The following is a 27,927-nucleotide window of genomic DNA, read 5'->3' as shown; positions in this document are numbered from 1 at the left end:
TTTTGACAATGAACTAAAAGTCAAGTAAATTTAGTTAGTTTATATATGTCAGGCAGAGTACGACTATCAGAATATCTTTCCTTAGATAGCAAAAGAATAGACTTAGGGCATCCTTTCCTTTGTGCTGCAAATGTTCTTAGGACAATAAAACAAATGTTGTGGAATACTCCTGGGAGGAATAAAGCTAATATCTATGAGATATTAAATTGCAATGTAGTCTTTTTAAATGCTTTTCAGCTAATTCTGAGGATTATCTCAGCTTTGTAATAGAAATATACACCACTTTTATATATAGAAATATTGTTGTATATAAATAAAATATAAACATTTGCAATTAAAACTCAAGAAATAGACACAATAAAAAATGTTGCATACTTCAAAAATTTGCTATATGTGGCTTCTAGCCAAACCTAAAATACAGGAAAGTCAAGCATTATTATCAGCCTGATGTACTTACTTATTGAAGTGATCCTCAGTGAAATTTCTTTCTAAATTTTCATTTTAAACCTAAACATGTTTTGAATATGAAAAAACAAGGTATTATGTATATATATATATATATATATATATATATATGTGTGTGTGTGTGTGTGTGTGTGTTTGTATATATATTTACATACACATATATAATGAGTTTCACATTCTTTAGACAGTACAGTGTACTTTTTACTTTTTAGTTGTTCATTTTCAAATAGAAAATTTGTTGTTGACTCCACGTATTTTTTATAGCCAATCATACCCAAGAGCTCTACATTGTTCTACAAACAGAAGAAGAAAATCTGATGGACTTTCACTAACATGGCATAAAAATACAGACATATCTAAGACCAACTCTATCTCTTTTCTTTATCAAAAAATGACCATTCTACTGAAGAAGATAAATCCAGCATACTCAGGAATACCAAAATGAACTTAAATTTGGATCTTTCAGAGGAAACAAAACTTTTTTGTTGTTGTTGTTGTTTTTTCTTTTTTTGGGTACCGGGGACTGAACTCAGGGGTTCACTCAACCACTAAGCCACAATCCCAGCCTGTTTTTGTATTTTATTTAGACACAGGGTCTTACTGAGTTGCTTAGTGCCTCAATTTTGCTGAGGCTGGGTTTGAACCTGCTATCCTCCTGCCTTAGCCTCCGGAAATTCTGGAATTACAGGTGTGCACCACCATGCCCAGCTCTATGAGTTTTTAACCAAAAATAGGCTAACACATGTTGTAAGACTGAACTTTTAATATGAAAAGCAATACTAACAATTCCAACTTGCAGATCCAAAATGTGAAAACACAAACTGCTTGGAAGAAAAATTTGAAAACTAAAAACAACTTTGCCTGATATACGTGCTTTTCTTCCTAATTTTACTTGACAAAGCAATGCTTTAAGGCTAGGGCATTTCAATCCTAGAAACAGAAACCATAGAACATGACAGTATTTCAACCAACATTTGAGTCTCTAGTATATTTTTGGAGTACTTTGTTGGGGCTTGTGTACAAATACACATCATTACAATCTTTTCCTTCAAGAAAATGATAGATGGAAAGACAGAAATTCATAGTAAAGTGTGTAGATGTTTATCGAGATGTGTCAATGGGAATGCTAAGGTAGATGCAGATATTACTATTCTAATTCTTTATGTATAAGAACCCACAATCACACATGGCTAGAGGAAAAGAATTAGAATTATTCCTTTTACAATCAGGAAACCAGCAGTTAAGAAACTTGCCCCAGACATTAGGAACACTAAATGAGAGAGACAGGATTCAGACTCTTGCAGCTGCAACATGTAGAGCTGCTTAGCTCAGTCAAGTGAAACATCCATTTGCCTACTTTTCTCTGAAAAGTCAATGTAAGAAAAACAAGGCAATGCATTGGAGTTTGGAAACAATGAATAATATGGAAGCAAGTCAAGGAGGAGAGACTGGAAAGGGTAAACACAGAAAGAAAAAAGGCTCAAAAGCAAAAGTCCTTCACTGTCCATAGCGTCAAGAAGATACAAAGGAAACAAGATGGGATCTGTGCACAGAGGAAGGTCCTGCCTCTTATGGTCTGGATGCTATCATGATCAAAGCAAAGGAGATTGATCTGAGCTCCATTCAAAGTTGTGGACAGAAACTTCCACTTCTGCGCTCCCCAAGGACCAAACTTATTCTCTTGCTGTAATCAGTAGGAAAACATGATAAAAAATGCTAAATAACAGGGTTGAGGATATAGCTTAGTTGGTAGAGTGCTTGTCATGCATGCACAATGCCTTGGGTTCAATCCCCAGCACCACAAGAAAAAAAAAAAAAAACCAAAAACCTAAATAACAGTTTTCATATACTGAACAACAGGCAGCACAGGACTCTGATCTCTGTTGAGCCCTCCGATCTTCCTGGATTTCTGTGTAAAGATAATTTCCAGACTGTGGGTCCTGGGAGGGAAAGCCCACATAAGTCAACAAGGCTTGTGGGCTTTCACAATAAATAACAGTTGAAGGAGGTTGAAGTGCATGAAAATTGAAGGACAGAGGTCCAGAAAAGAAATATCCTTGCAGAAAAGAAGGGTCAGAAGTCTATAGTGAGGTCTTCTTGACATTTTGCTAGGTATAAAGTGGCATATGTATGCAGAGAAACGCCACAAGTCCAAGCAAAGAACAACCAAGGAATTAAATAAGTTGGACAATTCCCAAACCCTTTCAGGGTCAAGAGATGTTTGACGTCAGAAGAGCCAGAGTGGAAAGCTATGGATGACCTAGGGTAGGATGGTTATTAGAGACCCCAGCAGAGGGAAATCCTTATTAGTGGAATTGAAATATTAAAAGTCTGAAGGATACTCTAGAATAGCATAAGAAGGCTTAAAAATAGACTTTTATGGGTACAAAATTGAGTCAGACGTTATTTAAATTTTCTGCCTAAACAGAGCCAAATGCTCTTTAGAAGAATCTGAAAAAAGGCAAAGACATAGAATCTTCCCTGCAGCCTCCAGAAGGTACACAGCCTTGTTAACAACAGTATCACTTTTACCCATTTTGGGTTTCTGACCACCAAAATTATAAGAAAATAAATTGTTATTTTTAAGCCACTGAGTTTCTCATAAATTGTTATAACAGCAATCAAAAATGAATACAGATTTCTCATCAGAAACCATGCAAGCGGAAAAATCAGAGAACAATATCTTAAAGTGTGAAAAGAAAAAAATTAACTTTATTGCTATGGTTTGAAAAGGTGTCCCTCAAAGGTCCATGTGCTACAGGTTTGGTTGTCAGTACGTGGCACTACTGGGAGGTGATGTTCTTTAGGAGATGGGTCTAGTAGAAGGAAGTTAGGTCACTGGGGACACACACTCTTGAAGGAGATATTGGGACCCACCCCTCTCTCTTTTTTTTCTCCATGAATTCAGCCATGATGTAATGTACTGCCACAGGACCAAAGCAACAGGACCCAGTGACCATGGATCTTTTAAACTGGTTGTCTCACATATTTTATCACAGTAATGGAAAGATGACTAGCATAACTGACATCTGAGAGCTCCATAGTCAGTGAAAATATTTTTCAAAACAGGAAAATAAAGAAAAATTTTCAAGAAATGAATGCTAAAAAGATTCTGTATCTGCAAATTGGCATATTGTAAAATGTTCAAGGAAATTATTTAGTTAAATGTTTAGATATTTAAGTTAAAGAACATATAAATGAATGAAAAGAGCTGGAAATGTTACTTGCATGAATGAATATGAAATGTTTCTTTCTTATTTTAAAATTCCCTTAAAGATAACTGACTTAAATAGATAAAGCAGGATAAGATATTATTTTGGTTATAATATATATAGAAGTAAAACAAATGACAACAATACCAAAAAGCACAGGAAGGAGAATGAGAGTGTATTGTTGTAGAGTTCTTGCACCAAATGAAAAAGTTCTTACAATTTCATTTGACAAATTAAAAGGGCAAAACACTAGAGTAACCACTGAAAATATAAAACAAAGATCTAGAGCATTATAATTCATGGTGGGAATAAAATTAAATATTAAAAAAATACTCAACTAACCCATAGGAAACTAAGGGTAAGAGCAAAAAAGGAAAAACAATAGCTACGACAAATAGTAGATGAACAATCCAAATATGATAAATTAAACCCAACCATAATTACATTACTCCATACTACAATGACATGCCAGGATGTTAGACTTGATGAAGTTCAACTCTGTGTTCTCTAGAAGAAACCTGCCTAAAATATAAACATACACTCAGCTTAAAAGTAAAAAGACGATGCATACTGTGCAAACACTAATCAAAATAAAGCTGAAGTAGCTATACTTAAATCAGACAACTTAGACTTCAGAGTAAGACATATTACCAGGAAAAAAGAGGAACATAATATAATGATTGATTCAACAGAAAAACAATAATTCTAACTATATATGTACCTAAAAACACAGTTTCAAAATACATAAAGCAAAAATGAACAAGCAAAACTGCAAAGAAAAGACAAAATCTCCAAACTGAAAAACTGAATGGAAAAATAGGCAATAGATAATTGTAGGTAGAGATCTCAACCCTTTTCTCTCAGTAACTGATATAGACAGAAAATCAGAACACAGAGGATTTGAACAACATTATAAAAGCAATGGAGACTTTTGCCTGCACCCCTGCAAGGTCACTGCTGTAGCTATGGAATGAACTAGAGAGAACAGAGGCTGGAGGCACATTCATCAGTTGGGAAGCTACTGCAATAATGTGGAGGGGTGGAGTGGGAACACAGTTGGGAAAAAATGAGTGAGAGATAATTCATACAAAGAATTTTTAAAAAAATAGAATCAGGAATGCTCCGAAGTTTCATCTGGGGAAATGGATGGTAATAGAGAAGTCCAGAAGGCAAGTATTTAGTTTGATTGTATTAGCAATAAATAAACCTAAATCCACTGTTTAATTAAACAAGAACGTTTCCATAAATTTTGTGACAGCTTTTTGGTATGTCTTATAACCATCTTCCTTGACTTGACAAAAACATCACATTGTTAAAGCTTTCAAAACCACATTAAAAGAAATCAAATTTTATCCTAAAAAATGACTTAGGTTTGGTTTTTCCTTAAATGTGTAATAATAAATATATATAAACTTTACAAATATTCCTTACATATAAACATTTTATATAACAAAATGTATGAAGTATAATGTATTCCTTATGTACAAATATAAGCAATTATTTATTAACAAAAAGGGAGGAAAATTGGAAGAAAAATACTTGCTACTGCTTAGTCTTCCTTACCTCCTTACCATGTCTCCTTAATGTCACAGTCATTACTAATTACTCATGCTACTCTTTTAAACCAAAGAATCCAGGTAAATCTGAGAGATTCTCAAAGCTGAAGGAGACATTATCAATTTACCAGATTTGGCAGAAGAGATGAGATCATTCACCATCGAGTGCCATGACTTTGCTTGTAAGTTCATGCACTTTATAAATGTCTTCCCAAGATTCCAATCATGTGCAATAGAGAGGGGAAGTTACACCTGGGCACTGTGCTGTGCCACGGATGTATGCCTCACCAATAAGTGCTACTTAACATCAGAGTAGAGATCAGGAACCAGAGACCTTCTACATGAACACAAACGCTCAATTCTATGTCCCTAGCTGTCCAAAAGTCCAGGTAACTGTACATGTGAGGACACATGTAAAGCATAAAACCAATAAGTTGGCAGATTTTAAACATTATCAGAAAACCTATAAGTTCTAAATGGTTAAACTTAAGTTATCAATATTTTCCTCTGAATCAACATGTTGATATTTCAGAAGTAACCATAGACTTGTAAAACTATAGAAAATCATGGATTTCATTATTCCAGAAATGCTTTAACAAAAGAGCCTTAAAATTTTAAAAGTGTTAATTTTGAAACAAATTATTTTTCTTCAAAAAGCTAGAAAGTTTCACAACAACCATTAAGGAATATATTCAAGTTTCTGCCACAAGAACATAACAATTTGGTCAGGATTAATCTTCATGGTGGAACCTACACAATTGCCCAGTAACAAAAGAAGAGTTTAGACTTAATCATAAAAGAAAAAAAATGCAGTTAATTATGCATTATGTAACATGGAGGGCAAAGAATATTTTTAAATTACATTTTTTTTAGAGAGAGAGAGAATTTTTTTAATATTTATTTTTCAGTTTTTGGTGGACACAACATCTTTATTTTTAATTTTTATGTGGTGCTGAGGATCGAAGCCAGCGCCCCGCGCATGCCAGGCAAGCGCGTTACTGCTTGAGCCACATCCCCAGCCCTTAAAATTACATTTAAAATATATTAGCTATATATTATATATCATATACATCATATATATCTGTATCTATTTTATATATTGAATATTTATTTTGTATATTTTATATCTACATTATGAGTATCACATACTTTACATGTTTGTTATAATTCAATCATTCCCAGGTTACTATGAGTTTGTTGGTAATCATACTGTAACAGAATGACAATATCAAGGAAAAAGAAGACATGTTGGGAATTTTTTCACATTGTAAAAGCAAGAGATTAATTTGGGATAGGATATGATTAATGCACTGGATCAGAGTGAAGTCAACATGTCTCAGAAATCTACAGGACTTAGTGATGATTACTTCAGGGAGACAGGACTGCGAGAGTATGGAAAAGGGGGACATGAACAAGAAGATCAATATTGCTTCCACATTTAGGAATGTTGTGATGCTTAGCAGTTCAACACATTGGAACATATTCAAGTGTGCACTGTGAGAAATGTATATCTATTCACTGTAATCCTTCTTTTTAAAAAAGCAATGTATAAAGGTGCCTTTTCCCCCAGATCCTCACCAATATTTATTGTTGTCTGCACTATTTATAACTGCCATTCTGACTTGGCATGAGATGAAATCTTAGAGTAGTTTTAATTTGCATTTCTCTAATTACTAGACATGTTGAACATTTTTTTCATATATTTGTTGATCAAATGTATATCTTCTTCTGAGAAGTGTCTGTTCAGCTCCTTAGCCCATTTATTTATTGGGTTGTGTGCTCTTTTGGTGTTAAGTTTTTTAAGTTCCTTAAATATCCTGGAGATTAGTGCTCTATCTGATGTGCATGAGGCAAAAATTTGCTCCAAAAATGTAGGCTCTCACTCATACATCACTGGTGGGACTGCAAATTGGTGCAACCACTATGGAAAGCAGTATGGAGATTCCTTAGAAAACTTGGAATGGAACCATCATTTAACCCAGCTATCCCACTCCTCGGTCTATACCCAAAGAACTTAAAATCATCATACTACAGTAGCGTAGCCACATCAATGTTTATAGCAGCTCAAGTCACAATAGCTAAACTGTGTAACTAACATAGATGCCCTTCAATAGATGAATGGATAAAAAAAAACTGTGATACATATATACACACACACAAAGTAATATGCTCAGCATTAAAAGAGAATAAAATTATGGCATTTGCAGGTAAATGGATGGAGCTGGAGAATATCATGGAAGTGAAGTAAGCCAATCTCAAAAAAACCAAAGACCAAATGTTCTCTCTGGTAAGTGGATGCTGGACCATAACGGGGGGAGGGCATGGGAAAAATGGAGGAACTTTGATGGGGCAAAGGGGACAGAAGGGGGAGGGGGCCTGGGGGACAGGGAAAGATTGTGGAATGAGATGGACATCATAATCCGAGGTACATGTATGACTGCACATATGGTGTGATGCTACATAGTGTACATCAGAGAAATGAAAAGTTGTGCTGCAATTGTGTATAATGAATCAAAATGCATATTGCTATCATATATACTTAATTAAAAGAAATAATTAATAAAATAAAAACAATGTAGTAAAAAGGTTGACAAGGAGGAAAATTAGCAAACAACTTCTGATATATTTTTTATAATGAAACTATTAAGGTCATTTAGGAAAACATACTAATACAAATTATTTTAAAGATCTTATGTGTTTAACATATTATAGGCTAGATATCTAAAAAGTTTCACAGCAAACTTGGATTAAAAGACTGAATGCATGGCTGAGTTGGATAGAAAATAAGGAAAATTCTCTGAGGCCATAAAAGCAAACAGGAGCAGGATTCCAAAGAGGCGTAAACCAGCTCTGCCCTTAGGTATCACTTTGGTTTGATGCCACACATGAAAATTTCGAACAGGACTAAAATCTTTCAAGATTCCCAGAGACATCTTGGAAAAAAAACCTCAAAAGTGTCACCTCCATTAAATTAGACATTAAGGAAACATGTCCATCTCATGGCAGCTCTGGGTAGAAGGGAAACCTCACATGAGTTCATAATCCCAAATGGGATCTTGCACTGTGCAGGGACACAGTGCATAACATGGGAGTCTAACCTGCAGGGCAAGAATTTATTTAAAAATAATTCTTGGTTGGTAGTGCCTCCTGATGATTAGCCAAAACAAACATAATGAGAAATAGAAAAACATAAAAGGGCCTGAGAGAAAAATTTAGATTAGAAACAAAGAAACAAAAAGTTGGGTCCAAGTCTAGTTGTCAATGCAAGGAGGAAGAAGGATCAAGGCCTCCAGACGGCTGAAAGGAATTTACTTTGAACTCAGAATTTTATAATTAGCAAATCTACTCTCAAAACTAAGTGTGATATGAAGATATTTCAACACAGACAAAAGTAATTTACAACCTAGAGTTCATGCGAAAGTAACTTTTAAAGGATTGACTTTCGAGTAGTAAAATAATGTTAGAAGGCAGGCAGAATTTGAAGAAATGGTGAGCAAAAAATGGGATTGGTTAAGCTTAAAGCAAAAAGTGAATATATAAGACAATAATACTTCTTTATTTTGGGAGTCATAAAATATAAAATAAAAATAAAATACTAGAAAAGAATAGCATAGAAATAGGTAATATTCATGTTAAAATAGTCTAAGGACTTGAATTAATTGGAAGGAACTAAAAATAGCAACTTAAGACTTTTGTAAAGAATTGGGTTCATGGGAAAAAAATTCTGTATGATGTCATTTATATGTAGTATCTAAAAAAGGACAAAACTAAACCCCCCAAACCTGTTTCATATACACAGAAACAGAGTAGAAAGGTCAGGGGTTGGGGGTGGGGAAAATGTGGAGACAAAAGTCAAAAGTACATCACTGCAGTTACGCAGGATGAATAAGGGATTCAGGTACAGTATGAAGACGAGATGATGATACTGTTTCATATACTGAAAATTTACTAAGAAGGTCACGTTTAGATACTTTGACCACCACTCCAAATGTAACTATGTGAAATGATGTTAACTACAAGTTAACTATTTGACTGTAGTAATCATTTTACTATGAAGGCACACATCAAAACAACTGTATACTGTAGACACAAGAAGAAAAGAATTGTGTTAAAATATCAATGTTGTGTATAAAGAATAAAAATATAGAAAATAACTTTCAAAGTAGTAAAGGGGAAAAATTCATGAGCAGAAAGCCTTCAATCAGTCTATGGTGAAGTATTTACAAAGATGGCCAAAATAATTATTTGTAACCCTCTAATCATGCCCCTTTGCAAAATGATGTTTCCACTCTTCCTGTCTATGCAGGGAGAAGCCAGAGAAATATGGCCAGAAGAGAGGAATGGAATAAAAAAGAAACAAAGCCCCAAATTAATATATTAATAAGAGAGTTCAGCACACTAACAGGTTGCAATTCTTTCTACAATAATTATATAAATTTTGTAGATTTTCAAAAAAAGTGTGATTCACAAAATATAGCAGAAAAAAAAGACTTTGGTAATAAATCTGCAAAAAAAGTAAAGACCTTAATAAAATTGTAAAGCTTTTTAGATAGTCATCAAGAGACACAGATAAATCAATCTTTATCATGCTCATAGATATAAATTCTTGCTATCATAAACATGTCAGTTTTATGGACTCTAAAAAATAATTGTGTCCAAATCCTGACAGATGATATTCTCCAACTTCACCCATTTACTGGCAAATGCCATAATTTCATTCTTCTTTAAAGCTGAATAATATTCCACTGGGAAAACACACACACACACACACACACACACACACACACATATATATATATATATATATATCACATTTTCTTTATCTATTCATCTATTGAAGGACACTTAGGTTGATTCCATAGTTTAGCTATTGTGAATTTGATTCTACAACATGTACACTCAGAAAAATGAGAAACTATATCCCATCTATGTTTGATATATCAAAGTGCATAAATGTATTCTTCTGTCATATATAACTAATTAAAACAAATAAAAACAATAAAAAAGAAATGAAGAACTAAAAAAATCCTAACAGATATATATATATATATATATATATATATATATATATAGTGTGTGTGTGTGTGTGTGTGAAATTGATAAGTTTCCAAGAAGCATAACTCTCCTAAAGAAGGGATGGATTTAAACTTTGCACATTTCAAGACTAATTAGAAGGCTATAATAAATAAGGCAGTAACAGGTTTTGTTATGAGGATAAACAATGCAATAGTGTGGAGAAAATCCAGGAAAACAATGAGAAGAGACTACATGATAGAAATGGCCCTGTCTATTAAGAGAGAAAAGATGGCTTATTCAACATATGGTACTGAACAACTAAAACATCTGACAAAAAAAAAATATTGATTTGTGTCACAGACCATGGGGGAACTCTATTTCAAATGAATTGAAGGATTAAATGTGAAAATAAAATTATTAAAATTTTAACAAGAAAATAGAGGAAACAGATATATACTTATAGTAGATAAGAATTCCTTAAATGAGGCAAAAATTATGTATCATCAAGGAAAATGTTGATAAATATAACTATAGAGAAATAAAAAACCTCTATCAAGTCAGCAGAAGGAAAATTAAATGAAAAGCTCCAAAGTGGGAGAAGTGTTTGTAATAACTTAATTGGTCATGTTTTATATCCTAAATATCTAAAGACTTTTCAAATAGTAAGTAAAAGACACATTGATAGAAAAATAGCCAAAGACTCAAAAAGATATTTCATCGACAAGGAAACAAATATAAACATGTGATAATACATTAATTCTCATAAATGATCAGGCAAATGAAAATTAAAAACTGAGTAGAATACTATTTTAAAGAGTAGATAAGGATTTTAAAAATTAAATCTAAGAATCAAGTACCGGCAAGATCTTACACAACTGGAACTGTGCTGGTATAAGTGTAGACTGAAACTAATTACTTTTAAAACATTTTGGTTTGATGCTGATGGCCTGAAGATTCATATACCCTATGCCAGGAAATCCTTTCCTAGGTATGTACCGCAAAGGAGTTTACACACACACTAGGGTTTGTGAACACAAATGTTCAGCTAAATATTTTCCATAATGGATATGAAATGAAAAGAAGAGGAAGGAAGATTATGGTATTTTACAGTGCTGCAAAGAATAAGAATTTAAAAAAATAGAATCATATAAATAAATAGAAGAATCTCAAAAATGATTTTCAGTGGAGGAAAAGAAACAAGATGCAGAAGATTATGTTTATATTTCTACTTATACAAAGTTCATAAACTCATAAATCAAAACAACAAATTGGTTACAATTTACACTTTTGGGAAAAAACTGTAAGGAGAAAGCACAGAAATGATAAATGCAAAATTCAGGATAGGGGTCATCTCCAAAGGAAAACACAGGCATAAGACTGGGGAAAGAATAACAGAAGAGTTGAAGATAGTTTTCATGTTCTATTCCTTGAGCTGAGTATGTAGGACTGCTGATTTCATTATAATTTCAGACCTCATTTAGGCCATAACATATATACTCGTCTATGACATAATACTATTTTTGTTAAATAAATCAGCATTCTCTCAGCTGAGGCTGAACAAGGTGACACCCTACCTTCTTATTTCAGTAAACACACTGTAAACAAGGTTTCTTTCCCTCATCTACTCAATGCTTCATTTTTTGCATCTCTGCATGTTTTTTTTTTTAATATTTATTTTTTTAGTTCTCGGCGGATACAACATCTTTGTTGGTATGTGGTGCTGAGGATCGAACCCGGGCCGCACGCATGCCAGGCGAGCGCGCTACCGCTGAGCCACATCTCCAGCCCTCTGCATGTTTTTTGTTTGTTTAATTTGGTCTTTTCATGATTTAGGTTGCCAAGTAAGTATTGTGTTAAAGAGCAAGCTATCCAGTGTTCCTAAATGCAAGAAAGCTATGACACACCTCACAGGCAAAATATACATGTGTTGAATGAATCAGGCATGAGTCACACACTGTTGTTGATCCTGAGTTCAATGTTAGGAATTAATAATATATATTATGTAAGGTGTCTTAAACATAAATACACATAACACAAGCTTATGTATAGAACGATTGACAAATATGTGACATCACACTTGCAGGAAACTAACCCTGCAAGAAGCAATGGTTCAGTATTCACTAATTCAGTATTCACAGCAACTTTATAAAATAGAACTACAACAAATGATAAGAATCAACTATATCATATAAATAATGTTACACTTAATTTGTGTTACATATAATGAATATAAACATATACAAATTTCATCTTGTAAGTATATGTGTATGTGTGTACATATATATATGCACAAACATACATGCTTCTCTATATTATGTGTAATAAATGTGAAACATACCTAAATACAAAATATTTCAAAATAAAAATTAAAGATACAGATCATACAAAACACACTACCATTCATAAAATGTGTATATGAAAATGTATATGAATATATGCACACATGTTTATGCCTATTTTCTCTGAGAGGATACAAATGTGACATATCAGTGGTTAAAACAGAGGAAAAGAACAGTAAGGAGACTTACATTCTGCTATATATGTCTGGATTTTGTAATAGATGCATGCATTATTTAAATATTATCATCATTCATACAAAAAATTTTTAATGATACTTTAACTGAAAAAGTTCTTACATGATATTTTAAGAAAAAGAAATAAAGCATAAGACCAAGCTCTCTATGTTGGATAATCACATGGGTGGCAATGTCCTTTATAACATTAGGAACAAAGGAGAGGCACAAGAACTGAAGAGCTGGAGTGGAAATAGCAATCACTCATTGAAGATACAGCATGGAACACACTGTAGAGATATTTAGTATGATGTGTCAGCAGGACCATCCAAATAGAAACACACTGCCCAGCTGTTAAAAGCTCCCACTCTTCAGAGGCTCTTTAGTCAATCCTCACCCACAGTTGCAGAATGAATGATTGTAGCTAACAGAAATCTAACTCACAGAGAGAAATCAGGGTAAAGTTTATTTTCAGAAGAGTCATTTCATAGTCACGCTTCTCAAATGTTAAGAGTGACATGAAAGGTACAAGAGAATCTAAAATAGAATCCTCATTTGTCAATGCACTAGGGGATAGAGCTTTGTCTGGTGCATGGTGTCTGCACAATATTGCACTAATCCCTAAGTGTTTCCATTTTCCAGTTCTGTTATTGGTGAACTTTTGACGTTAGCTGAATGTTTTACATGAAATGGGACTCTTACTATAGTAGTATAATTTTTAAATTAAACTATAGTATAGCTTCTCCTTTACTGTGTGATTTTAGTCAAGTAATGAGCTCTCTGAGATTTTTTTCCTCATTGAGAAAGAGATAATCATAATTGTCTAGACTGCCATAAGAAGTTAAGAAATTGAAATCACATTGAGTTTAAGTAAATTTTGGTGAATTTTTTAGCATAGCAAAAATAGTATCAAGTCTCAATAGTTATTATCACACTGATAGTGAATACAGAACAATTGCTTAAAAGACAATTAAGCTTTTGTTTCAATTTCAAGTGGTCAATGAAAGATCGCCTAAAAAAGTCAAATTCCTCTCTTTAATGAAAAAAGTTTTTAATGATACGTTAACTGAAAAAGTTCTTACATTTTCAGAAAAAGAAATAAAAGCAACACCAAACACACTTACCCTGAATATGAAACATTGCTTATAGGATGTCCTGGGTACAGTTTCTGACAGAAGATCCTCACTCCTGTAGACTTCTTACTCTTTGGTACAATTAATTATCACTGCTTTCACTGATGGAAAGGCATAGCAGAGGAAAGCAGCTGAGGGCATGGCCATCAGGAAGCAGAGACAGTTCTGCTGACCAGGGACAAAATAGAAACCCCAAAATGCTTTCTTTTCATTTTAGGTATAGTTTTGCTAATATTAAAGATTGTATATCTAAGACTCGAGGTTCAACACCCTTCTAATTACAAGCATGTGATAACAAATTCATGCATTTTCATCTTGGTTCTTGTTATGGTTTGGATATTAGGTGTACCCAGAATGTCACACGTGAGACAATGCAAGAACATTTAGAGTTGAAATTGAGGCAGAAGATAGATCCCATAGGCAGCCAGGATAAGGGCCTTGGAGGTGAGGGGGACACATCATGCCCAAATGAAAGGAGACACCAGGTCTTAAAGGTATCTTATGACTCGCTGCTCCCTACCAGCATTAACAACAAGGCCTTCTTCTGGTCTAGAATCCCTGTTTCTGTTCCTTGCAGCTGCAACGACAGCAACCCTTCCTTAGTTACTCTGGCCCTTACTCCTAGCAACAGCTGACCCTAAGCAGACCCCTATCTGAAACGCTGCCTCTTTCTAAAAGACATGTCAAAACCACCAGTTGAGACCCATCCTCTAAATAAAGAATTGAAATTATGCACTTCTGATTGGCTTATTAAATTCAGAGTTTATAGAGCTTGATGGCATCCCTCACCTCACACCAATCACCTTTGTTCAGCCATCAGGTATGCCTTTAAAAACTCCCAGACAACAGATACCCACTGGCCTCCCTGTCTTGGGGCTCCTCTCTATGGGGAGTTCTACTTTGTTTCTTTCTATTACTCTAATCAATCCTGTTATTTTGCTCTTACCCTGTGTCCGTGGATTTCATTCCTCGAATTTGTGAAACAAAGAACCCGACTATCTAGATCCAATGTTACAAAATGATTGGGTTATGAGAGCCTTAAACTAATCAGTGGATTAATCCACTGATGTGGATAACTAGGCAGTAATTCCAGGCAGGTAGGGTGTGGCTGGAGGAGGTAGGTCACTGGGGAGTGACTTTTGGGTTTCTATTTTGTCCCTGGTGAGCAAAGCACTCTCTGCTTCCTGGTGGCCATGTCCTCAGCTGCTATCCTCTGCCTGCCCTTCCACCCTGATGTTCTGCCTCACCTTGAGTCCAGAGCTACGGAGTCAGTCATCTTTGGTCTGAGACCTCTGAAACTGTGAGCCAAATAAACTTTTTTCTCATCATATTGTTCTTGTTGGGTCTTTTGGTCATAGCAATGGAAAAGCTGACTAAAACAGTTTTATTCCTCTACAGGAATTTTTCAGCCACATTTTACTGTGCTTCATTCATTTAAGGAGGAGACGATTGGGAAAAGGGGGAGCTATAGAGAGTGGGGTTTGTGAAAAATCCCATTAGCTATTTTTGATTTATAAAATCACAGTAGGGACTTCACAACATAGCAAGTGCAGAAACACCCCATTCTCTTTATTAAGTTTTAAAATACAAATGTATCAAAATGTATCCACTGAGTAAAAACCTAGTGAAGGCCAACAAAAGGAGGCTCCTATTTCTTTTCCTGGAACTCCAACACAAGGAGATATATATATATAAAAGCAAGTTAACAAACATCTAAGGGAGCTCAGCAATAACATAATTTTTTACAACTTGGATTCAGAAACAAAGGGGAAAAAAGAGTGTGCTGAGTTTTGAGAGAAATATTAGAAAAGCATGAGGTTCTCTAGAAACTCATTTATCTCATTTTGTTTCTCTCCTGTTTTCTTCAGCTACTTAATAAAAAAGATAAAAAGAAAAACTGATGATGCTCACAAATAAATGCTTAATAACTCATCTGGAGATTAAGAATTTTCTTCATCACACATGCACAAAAAGAAAATCATCACATAGGATGACATAAAGTAGAGATAAGTTGGATTTTGGTAACTTAGATTAATTAAGCCAAGCATTTATGCATCTAGTACAGTTGCCCCACAATAACTTCAAAAATTGTTGCCCCCTGATATCATTCTACTTTCTCACTTCTCTTAAATTTCAAAGCTCAAGAAATATTCATACTCATAATCCTAAATGTCATTCAATACATTTGAATAGGTACCACTAAGATAATCTCCATCTTCCAGAAACCCAGGCTTCCACACAACAGCCTGTCAATTTTCCTCCTATTTATCTGACTACTAACATGTGTGGGTGGTGGCATCTCTTTCTCTCTTCATCCTATAAATGTGGTTCTCTACCAGAATGTTATCCCTGCCTATTTTCCTTATCATCCTAGGTGATGACATCCACTCAATATCATCTCCCATAGGATATCCTCAATCTCAGTCCTCTATGCTGAGTCCAACTCATATACCCATTTGCCCACTGGGCATACCCACTTGTATGTTTATACATAGGTAATCATGCTCATCATTCAAATATTTTTCAATATAGGTTGAGTATCCTAATCTGAAAACCCATACTCCAAAATGTTCCCAAATCTGAAACTATTGAGGTTTGGGATTTTGGAGTGTTTTGGATTTACAAACTAGGATGCTCAACTGGTAAAGACTCTACAAAGATTTCAAAATATGAAAAACTGAAATTAAAAACACTTCTGACCCCAAGAATTTCAGATAAGGAATATTCAACTCATAATCATCTCAGTGATTAGCAATACTACTCACTCAGCCACTCAAATATGAAATCTGGACAAATATGTATCTTCTGTGTCCACTTGGTTCTATCTTGTGTGTTCTCTTTGGCACCATCACATCTTCCTTAGCATAGGGCCACACATTTCTCCAATGCTTTACGATAAGAGTCTTATACATGGTCTCTTAAGTCAAAGTCCAAACTGCCACCATTTAGTCCTTTTGCATTGTTGCCAGTTTAACCTCTTAAACCTCTAATCTTATGCTCCCCAAGACACCAGGAATCCCAATTTCCTTAGCCAGGAATACTTAAGTCCACACTGCCTGGTCCCTTGGGGTTTCTCTGCTCATTCCAATCCAGGGCACCAGTGTCTTCTAAATTCACAGAAGAATAGAGAACCACTCAGTTCTCCCCACTATGCAAATACTAAGTTTACTCATGAGTTCCCTCCTTTGCATAGTACTTTTTACTTTCTTTCATTTGAATTCTCCCACTCCCAAGTCAAATCTCTGAAAAGCAAGCCTCACAGGCACTAAAAAGGCTTGCCCTTTACATAGGTATATAACTTCCTGTAGTTTTATGCTCTTTAAGACGAAAGTACATCTGAGTGGTATCAAAAACAACAACAAAATTCAAGCTGAGAAGAAAAAATGCTATTGCTGAGGACAGACAAGTACATGCAAAAGTGTATTTCTATATAAAATCAGAAATCTCAGGTCCAGAGCACACGTAGAAGATTTGTTGTTGATGAGGGCAGGATTTTTCTTGACTGTAGTGAGAGATATGTAGGAAGCAGGGGTTTAGAAGATGCTGGTCTGGAGATGTGCTGGTGGGAAGGCATGGGGGAAGCTTTTATGTAAGCTTTTGTCAATGAAGTGTTCAGGGAGGTTGTCATTATAGTCACAGGCACTCAGTAGAGGAAAGTGGAAGCTTGAGAGGAGACAATATGAATTATCTCAGAAACTGAAAAAGCTGAATTTGCATAGGAAATCTTACAGCATTAGTGAGTAGAAACAAATTTCAATGGCTGATCAGTAGTCCTGAGTTAAAGGTGACACCAGTCACGTTTCACTGTAAGACACTCTCTAACTCCAAAGCAAAAGTTCTCTTGCTTTTAGACAGAGATAAAGAGGTGAGCTTAGGGAGAACTGCTGTCCTTTTGCTTGGTTAAAAAGATTTAGAGTACTACATGCTGGGCATCACTCTGCAGGAACACAGGGAGAAGCAGAGCAAAGCTGCTCTCTCAATGAAGCTCATATTGTTAAGGAATAAATACTTAATGCAATTACACACAATGATCAGTGTTATAAAGAACATAAAGCTGGGTAGAGATCAGAACATTATTTGAGTGAGTATATTCTCCCAAGGACAGAACAAAGCTCCACTTTATAAATACTTAATGCCTTAAAGCAATAGGGCTTAATCTTCTAAAGTCACCTATTTTAGAGTAGAAAAGAGGGACATTCAAAAGGAGTGGGTATTTTAACAGAGTCCATGAAATCTTGGCTTGAGTAGAACTAGTAGGGCAGGCAGGGAAAATTAGGATGAATCAGTAGGTTTGGGGGCCAGATGAAATACACAAAGATTGCTAGAAAGTGGTCCACAGACCACACAATAGCTGAATTACAAGGTTAAGAGATGTTTCTGTTATGCTGTGGGAGCTAATGCAATAATAATAATAATAAAATTTGGCCAGTATTAGAATAGTCTGCCTTCTGAATTGTTCAAGACATTTTAGATTTTAAGAATGAGTCACCTTAAAAAAGACTTTGAGGCCGGAGTTAGCGCACACCTGTAATCCCAGCAGCTCGGGTGGCGGAGACAGAAGGATAACAAGTTCAAAGCCAGCCCCAGCAATTTAGTGAGGTGCTAACAAACTCAGTGTGACCCTGTCTCTAATGATAATAATAAAAAAAATACAAAATAGGGCTTGGGCTGTGGCTCAGTGGTCAAGTGCCCCTGAGTTCAATCCCTGGTGTCCACTGTCCCCTGAAAAAAAAAGAATGACTTTGAGGTAGGCGTGGCAATGCATGCCTATAATCTCAGAGACTTGGGAAACCAAGGCTGAAAGATTACAAATTTAAGGCTAGCCTCAGCAATTTAGAGAGACACTGTCCCCAAAATAATAATAAGATAGAAAGAACTGAGGATATATCTTAGAGGTTAATCTCCCCAGGGTTCAATCCCCAATATCCCTCCTTTCCACCAAAGACTGTGATTAGATATATAAAAACATGAATATATGAATATGCCTCTGTAAGTTAATTTGAACAAAGATTGATGTAAGAATGCTATTTATTATTGATAAAAGCTTATTTATGAGCAAAGAATTGGCATATATTATTTTTACTAAAGTGGCATCTTCTTTGGTTTATAAATCTGATTTTAAGAATTCTTTTTCCTGGTAATTAGAAGAAATCTAGAGTAAAAATTGCTACATTTAAAAAAATTTATCATAAGAGAAACACATTTTGAAATCTATTGTTTTCACTATATGTCAATGAACATAGTTTTAAAAACAACTATTCTCAAAGCTGGTCACTTATTGTTTCACGTTTTTTGACACATTTTTGATCTACATAAGTGTTTCCAAAGGATTTTTTGCCTGTGGTTTGTATTGTTATTCTCTTTTAGATATTGTAGAATGTAAGATCTACTAAGAAACAAACATTTTCTTATTCACCCCTACAAGCCATATTCAAAACAATGCCTGTGTGGTAGTAGAAGCAAATGTGACTCCATTTTGTTTTATGACTTCATCTGTAAAACAACCATGCCAAGTAGAAGGGTCATGACTGGGGAAGGATGTTCTTTTCCTTTTGCTATAGAAACCTTTAAGAACACGGAACTACCTAATGGGGTATTGTTTCTGTAACTAGGGTCACGGGGCTCTGTTTCTGTAACTGGGGTGACTGGGCTAACTGTGATTGGTTAGGCTTCCCTCCGCTTGACTGCACTGTCCCGCTTCTGTAACCTGGCTTGCTTGCATTGGCTAGACCTCTTGAACATCCCTTTTGCGGTTTTCAGGCTTATAAGGAGTGCCCTTGCAATTGTTCGGGGCTGTTCAGGGGAACAGCTTTATGTTCTGGTCAGCCGCCACTGGTGTGCTTCAATAAAGGCTTGATTCGATTATACGTGAGTGGTCTGGAAGTCAGTTTATGAAACCCTGGGACAAAGCTTTAACTATAACACCTGCATACTTGATAAAAATTTTTGTGTGTGTGATGCTGGGGATCAAACCCAGGCATGCACTCTACCATTGAGCCATATCCTCCACTCCCCGCCCCCCAATTTTTTCATGAACAAATAATCACAGAACACCTGAATAAGACTAGAGAAGAAATAAAAAAGCAGTTGAAAGTGATGAAAGAACAATGAAGAAAGACTCATCTTGTATAACTTAAAGGCAAAAAGGTGACGTGTTCAATACTTAGAAGTATGTTATTACCCTTACAATAGTAATGTTTTCATTTAACATACAAAAGTATAAACTTAAAGGTATCTGAATTTCATAGTAAGGAGTTTAAGTAAATCTTGGAAGATCATTAAAATCTAAAGAGATGTTTGTCCATTTAATGTGACTAAAACTGGTAGTCCTGTTTTCCCCACAAGTGAACCATTAGACAAATCCCAAGGGCGTTGTATCATCATAAATTATCATCAAAGAAAATACTTATGGCTGATCATCTTGGTTTATAAGCATAATTCCTAAATTCTAAGTAGATTGCTATTCATGCTTTAAAAATGACTGATATTAAGTGATGAAACCAATTTAAATGTCTGGTCTATACACTACAGATTCAAAATATCATGTAATAAGTCATATATAATGTGAACAATAAATGTATCACTTCTTTACATTTTAGACATTAAACTCAGCAAATGCTTGCTTCTTTTAAAACATTTCCTAGAATAACTTCTCAAAAAACCACAAATTAATTTTATGCTTTTACCTATATATATATATTTTTTTAAGTTATCTATTTTTTTTAAGTTACATATTCTTGATCCTAAAATTACACTGGATGGAAAAGTCAAGACTTAGTTTTATTTCACTACTAAGAATGCAATCAGTATATAGTGTTCTCTTGGTAGGTAACTTAAGGACTAACGATTTGGGTTCAAGGACTCTTCAGAACTCAGTGTAGTTTCCAATCTAGGTCATGAGAAGCACTGAATTTGAAAATGACAATCACTTTGAATATGAATCTCAACAGAGTTCTGTTTCAATCTTCATGATTATCTTAAATGATTAAATAGTATTTTCCCATCTAAAAAAAGCTGTGCTTACGTTTAACAAAATGGTAACATGACTCATTCATTGTAAATCATCATTAATGACACTTGAACAAACTATTAAAAACCATAGCCTAATATGCAGAGGATGGAGCCAATCTTCAGAGTGCTACTTGGCCTCAGTTTCATGCCATGTCAGCCTCCAGGAGAATTCCTGAAAGAGCAAGAACTTTCCCAGAGCATGGCATGATACAAATCTGATCTTCAGAAGAGATGTAACATTCCAAAGTAGAAATGTTTTGAGTAGTAAATGCTTTGATATAATTGTAAGTTTCAATTCAAACAGCAGGACTTTTAATAGATCTTTTCCCTCTTAAAAAGAAAATGTTTCTTTAGTATCTTCTGAATTTTTCCATTCCTGCTTATCTCGTAGGAATGTAAGAAGCATCAATGAGATAATATTTATAAAGTTTTTAAGCTCCCTCGAAGAAAAGTGTTAAATATCCAGAGGTATTAGTGTATCCTAAGAAAAATAGGAAATAATGTTCTGAAGAGCTGAAAAACATCAGTATGCTTTGTTCTTTGGGTACAATGTTTTGACACACCAAATAAATACCAGATTGAACTGAGGTCATAAGCATAGTTAAAAGAATATCTAATATTCTATAACAGAAAGAAGAGAATTTTTAATGTCTTTAAAAATACAAGCTATATTAACTATTATCAAGCATATTTACTGTCATGAAAAAAAAATAATTTCTTTAGAGAGTAGCATGTTTAGCAAATTGCTAGCCTCTCACACCTCTATGACTCATGATTAAACAGACTCATGAATCTGGTTTTTTTTTTTTGTAATGTCAATATAATCCCTTTTAAACCAATGTGTATTTTTTTAAAAGTGCCTTCAATATTTCTGCTAAAAAGGGAGGAAAACACCACATCTCTTTGCAATTTACCTTGAATAATAAATTGCTCCATGTTTTCTTTGAAAGGCTGCATGTGCTCTTTAGAGGAGACTTGGTATACTTTCCCAGCTTCAACCTCACAGGCTGAAATGAGACAGAGAGAGAAAGAGAGAGAAAGAGGCAGGCATTATTTAGAGAATTACACTGCTAATGAAACATTATAACAATTTTAAAACATATTAGCTGAAGTTTGAAAATCCTCTTATCCACCTTAATTGGCATAGGTTCTGCATATATTTTGGAGACATCAAAATACTAACATGAAAGGCCTATGATTAAGATTTTCTTTTAGAGAATTGTAAAAAGAAGTTTATCCATAATTAAAATCCAAATTTCTGAAAAAATAACAAAGAATGACAGTAATGGTGAAAGTTGTATAGGAACCAATAATTATGGGACATCTGCTACATGCAAAATGCTTTTTACCTATAATTTAATTTAATCCTTTGAACAAGTCAGTGAAATAGCTATTATTACCCTCTTATAGCTGAGGAAGTTAAGGTGCAAATAAGGTACTAATTTGCTGAAGGGTCTACAAATATAAGTAGCAGATTTGCAATTGATATCCTGATCTGACACCAAAGTTGGGCCACCTTCCTTATCTGTAGCATTGTGAAGGTCTTAAGGTAGTCTTCAGAGAAAAGTGAAAAGCAGATATATGAAACACAAAACTTTGGCCAAATTCATGTTTAACTCAGGAAAACATACTCTTACTACCATTCATGCAGTAAGATTGCCAATTCTCCAAGCCTTTTTTTTCTCTTTATAAAAACTGTATTTTCGGGCGGGCACTATAGCTCAGTGGCAGAGCACTTGCCTAGCATGTGTGAGTCACTGGGTTCGATCCTCAGCATCACATAAAAAAATAAATTAAATAAAGGCATGCTGTCCATCTACAACTATAAAAAAGATTGAAAACAAAACAAAACAAAACTGTGTTTTCCTCCTTCTCTTCCCCTCCGGGTCATTAACTTGTTTAAGTAGGGAATATAGGAGGGCTGGATTGTTAGCACACATTTTCTCCATCAAAGGTAAAAGACATCTGACTAGCAAAATTGAAGACCATTTTGGCACATCTAGGGTTCTCTCTGTCCACTCCTTTCCCAATCTCTGCCTGAACAGGCTCTTGCCCATTGGATGCTAGCAATTATCCAGAAATCCATATTCCCAGCCCAGACTCACATATTAAACTTCAACCTATATCAGACACTCAGTATTTTCAATACAGAACTCCATCTCTAAACTGGATACCTCCTTGTTCTCCCTCTGTTGGTGGTACCACCACATGCCATAAACAACTTCAGCCAAAACAGGAATTATTCCTCACTTGCTTGTTTAAATTCCAATTTTTTTTAACCTCCTAATACTTCTTAGGTTGACCCTATTTCCTTCTTTCCTGCTCTATTCTGGTACAAATGCTCTCATCCTTCCTATGTGGGACACTTTATAAAAACCTCTTTTCTGGGCTTCCCAACTCCAATCTTCCATAGGCCTTTGGCTTCCTTATAGCTTTAAAAGCCATTCAGAAGAGAACTGACCAATTACCTACAACTATTCAATAACCTTTACCCACAACAACCATAGTCTGAATAGAGGAACAACTTTAAATCCTGCAATATGGACTATAGTACTTTCTACAATGTAGAACTTGGCAAACATTCAAATATTCTACCAGCTACCTCTGAGACTTTGTGCAGACTCAATGCAAATTCTAATCCACACACCCTTGCTCAAGCTGTCTTTGATTGAAATGATTCTCTCTTCTTTTTCTTTTGTACCAGGAATTGAACTCATGGGTGCTTAACCAGAGAGCAATATCCCCAGATCTTTTTATTTTGAGACAGTGTCTTGCTAAGTTGCTTAGGGCTTCACTAAATTGCTGAAGCTGGTATTAAACTTGCAGTCTTCTTGACTCAGCCTCCCAAGTCACAGACATGCACCACCATGCCTATAAACCACAACTCCTACTATAAACTTATGTCTTAGCTCAGATGTAATGGCCCCTGAAAAGCATTCCCTGACCTTCTTACATCCCTTGCTTTCCTTCACCTCTGCAACCACTCTCCAGGAAGGACTAGGCATCCCTCCTTTGTGATCTTATTGCATCTTGTGCAAATCGAGTTAGAGCTGTTATTTAATGAACAATTTCATGTGTCAGAGACTGTTTCCAAGTGTTTTACATCTGTTGTCTCATTCAATCCTCATAAAACCCTTTGAAATAGGTTATTAATATGCTCACTTTACATCAGAGAAATACAAAGTCAAAGACATTGCCCACATTGACTGAGTTCATAATTGAGGAGGTCAGATTCAATAGCAACTGCCATGCTATATTAAAGTTATTTGTAAATGCTTCTATCCTGCCCCACTAGACTGCACTACTTGTGAGAAATCTGACTTGTTCCCATTTGTATGTCTAGTGACTGACACAGGCAACAGATTGTTGTTGGATGGCTGAGAGGCTGGATACATATCTATAGAAATGGAAATGATATTTCAGAGTTTGGAATTTAGCATACAGGGTTTAAATTCCAGTTCACTCACCTACTGAGAGACCTTATGATTGTGGGGGTTAATTATCTAATCTTTTCAGTCCTTAGTTGCATCACCTGACAGTAAATTTAATGAAATATTTAACATTAGTATTATGCTTAGCTAAAATGTGGGAGAAATGCCTAAAACTGAACTTGGAACATAGAAGCAGATGCAGAAAAGTAGTCATTATTGCTAGAGACCAGATAGAGTTCAGGATAGAAAAGTCTAAGATAAAATACTGAATGGACTCAGAGTGAAGTGGGTATAGACTTCCTTTACCTTGATTCCAAGGAAGAAGGAAACTGAATGAGAAAAGTTAGAGAAAGAGATGTCACTTTGAAGGGCTAATATTTTGGGATCTCCTACAGTGAGAACATTGGGACCACTCAAAACCTAGCTGGTGAAAGGAAGGGGTCAGATGAGGAGAGACACAGATTGTATCACTAGGATAACCCCAGGAAGCTAGAAATTCTGTTTTTAAAATGTCTTCAGATGAAAAATAAAGGTATATTTGATCGTATTATAATTGGAAGAGTTTTCTAAAAATGTGTAAATTAGGAACTCAAAGGGGATCAGTAACAATGCTTCAGGGAAATGAGGTCGAGATCCGCTCATTTTATCATTTCAGTAAATTATTTTTGATGCAGGAAGGTGAAGAGATGTTCCCAAAGTCTTTAAGCAGTTTCTAATTGCTAAGCAATCTATTCACACATGACACAGATATTGATCAACTACCTTCTGCATTCACAGTACTGCTCCAGGCACTCTGGCTACTGTCATAAACAGGACAGACAAAGCCTCTGTCCCCCCAAAATGTGTTCACTATACAGTCTAATTTTTCTTTGGCCGAGGTATATTAATATAAAACTTGTATATACTAATAGAAAACTTATTGTCACAGAAGTGTGCTCTGTCTGTGGACTGATTTCTACCTTTACCTCCTACCACACCTCATTTATTCACTCTGTTGTATTTCTAGTACTTAGAATAATTGCTGGCAGGAACCATGCATTCAACAATTATCTATGGAACGAATGGACACATTAATTGTATCTGCCTGTCATAGTGAACATCTTGTAAAATGTCATACTTATTCAAATTTCTCCAAAACTTCTTTTTATCTATCTCTCCTCAGTTTTTGTTTCAACTGTCAATTCCTAGGCTAAGAGGTTCAACCTCCCCTCAACTTTGTACCTCCCTTTTCTATAGAACATATAACTGATATAGGATGAAAGCAAAGCTTTAGATAAAACAGACCTGTATCCAAGTCTAGTTCTACTACTAGCTATATATTCTTGTACTAGAGTTCCTTAAGTTCACTTATCTTGAGTCTCAACGAGGAGTCGAATTTGAAGTACTAAGCACTAAACTGGCTTTCAGGAAGCTCACAAAAGATTATAATCATTAATTATTTATGCCTCATTCCATTTATTTGTTTATCTTTGCTCTGATTACAGTTCACATTCCTTCAAACAAAGAACTGTCCTATTCATCTCTTGTATCTAGTGTTTGAAATACAGAAATACTAAAACCTAGAGAAGTGCTTTCAACTATGCCCGTGGTCATAAATTTCCTTAATCCAGACAATGAGTCTCCAGAGGTGGATGGCTTACAATACCACAGGCACACCAAAATCCAAATCCAAATTAACAAAGTTCTTCACTGTGAAGTAAAAGCATCACAATTATTGGTGTACAATTGTTTGTAGGGAGTTGTTTCTTTACTATTTTAGTATATTAAGAAGGAAGGATCAGTTGGATAAATACAAAAGTAGAATATCAAGTTCTAGGGTTTATATATTCTCATATGTGTATAATTCTTATTTATTCTTACATATTCAATATGGCATATGTGTTCAATGTGATAACATATAAGGAGTAAGACAATCTATCAGAAAACTGGATCTCATTTGTAATTGTAGTCCATTCTGTTTCCCAACATGTCATCCTGGCTAGTACTTATCGTCTCCCAAATTGGTATGTGACTATGTAAATTTTCAAAAAAATTGCAAACACTACAATCTTACAAACTTGAAGGGTCATTTAGAACATTATTAAAAACAGAACAAAGATAGAGTTCTTGGAAAACTTGCATTACAGTCAAATCCAAATATTAAAAAACATTTGTTAAGAGACTGTTGGCATAACCGAGTAATTCTAATCATGTCAACTTTTGTTTAATTTAAAGACTTTTCTGAGCCAAAAAGATTCTGTATCGTGTTAAAGGGCTAATATTGGAAAGCATGTATTAGGGCTTCCAAATACAAAGAAAACCCCAGCCAGAAGAAAGGAGGAACAAAAGTCTCTCAGATATTCCCACTGGAAAATAGATTCCCGGACATTAATGCCATCCGCACAGTGTATGGTAGAGGAAATGTTTTTTTTTTTTTTAAAAATGCAGGATTTCTGGCTTATTGGGGTTATCATTGCCCAATAAACCCAGAACATCACACACAATTTCCTGAAATGAACCATAATCATGAGGAATCTGGTTATTGTTTTAGGGAACTGGAATACTTCAGTGAGGTTCATACATGTTTCCAAGTTCAATCAATGTTAATCACAGTGTAGAGCTGGTGCTTCCAGGTTTCACTGGCATCTACAAACCTGCCTCAGCAAATATAAAGGAAGCCACAGAGCAGATACAAAGGAGAAGAAACAAGGTTGAGTAGATGAGAAAATTCCTTATTCCAAAACCAAATTGTTTCCCACTTAAGCCTGGTTTGTATGTTATCCTGGATTCAGTTACAGGAAAGAGAAACCACTGAATCTACTTACAGATCAATGTAGGCAGTGGGATGCTTAAAAAATAGGTCTAAGTGCAAAGAGATTTGACCCTATATTTGGTCTTCAGAAATGAGTACCAAACAAACAAAACACCCAAAATCAGAAAAGGAAAAAAACCCTGTAGCACAAGCCCAGCGAGGGAGCTGTTATCTATGTCAAAATCAGTTACATATGCTATGAGGTGGGTGTCACAGACTCACTGTTGGTTTTAGATTTAATCCTTACCTCCTAAATCTGCACCATGAAAGACTCACCTTGTGTATTTATTTTGTCTCTCAGTGCTCATGAAACTAGTGATCTGGCACAGAACCTATGATTTGGGAAAACCAAATCTCTGTCTGTTGCTGTTTGATAGCAGCAAGCCAAATAGAAAACACAGAAGCACCAAAAATATGATGTCTGGCTTTACTACCTTCCTTTAACATGGACATGTACTGACAGAAGCAAAAATCACACACAGAAAGGAAGACACAGATTCAGAAATATCTAGGGGTTAAAATTAGCAGAGCTAGGCAACTGATGAGAATGCGAATGAGTGGTCCTTCACAAAGGTGCGAACTTCGGAAGCACCTGGGGTATGTTTTCAGAATTCATCTGCCAGGGCCGTAGCTGAGCTATTTTGAAACTTAATGGCTAAGGTTAAGACTCATTAAAAAAGTTCACAAAGTGATTCTAATGTGCACTGAGGAGTGAAGGAAGGAGTAAAGGAAGGATGCCAATGGAGTTTAAAATTTGGGTAGCATGGAAATAGAGGATGTAGGAGCAGAGTGACTTTTA

General features: G+C 35.1%; 1 protein-coding gene across 2 annotated transcripts in view; it reads right to left on the bottom strand.

Moving 5' to 3' along the window:
* Fmn2 (formin 2) overlaps positions 1-27,927 on the bottom strand; it is a 341,897-nt gene that overhangs the window by 75,738 nt on the left and 238,232 nt on the right. Inside the window, exon 14 of one of the 2 annotated variants that reach the window (XM_026390773.2) lies at positions 21,821-21,913. The exons of the other annotated variant lie outside the window; for it this stretch is intronic. Coding sequence (XP_026246558.2) covers positions 21,821-21,913 — 93 coding nt within the window. The remainder of the gene's footprint in view (positions 1-21,820; positions 21,914-27,927) is intronic. 2 annotated transcript variants of the gene reach the window in all.

The sequence above is a fragment of the Urocitellus parryii genome, chromosome 9 (assembly GCF_045843805.1).
Source record: "Urocitellus parryii isolate mUroPar1 chromosome 9, mUroPar1.hap1, whole genome shotgun sequence".
Lineage (NCBI taxonomy): Eukaryota > Metazoa > Chordata > Mammalia > Rodentia > Sciuridae > Urocitellus > Urocitellus parryii.
The sequence above is the reverse complement of the archived record's forward strand: the minus strand, read 5'-3'. Positions and strand labels throughout refer to the sequence as shown.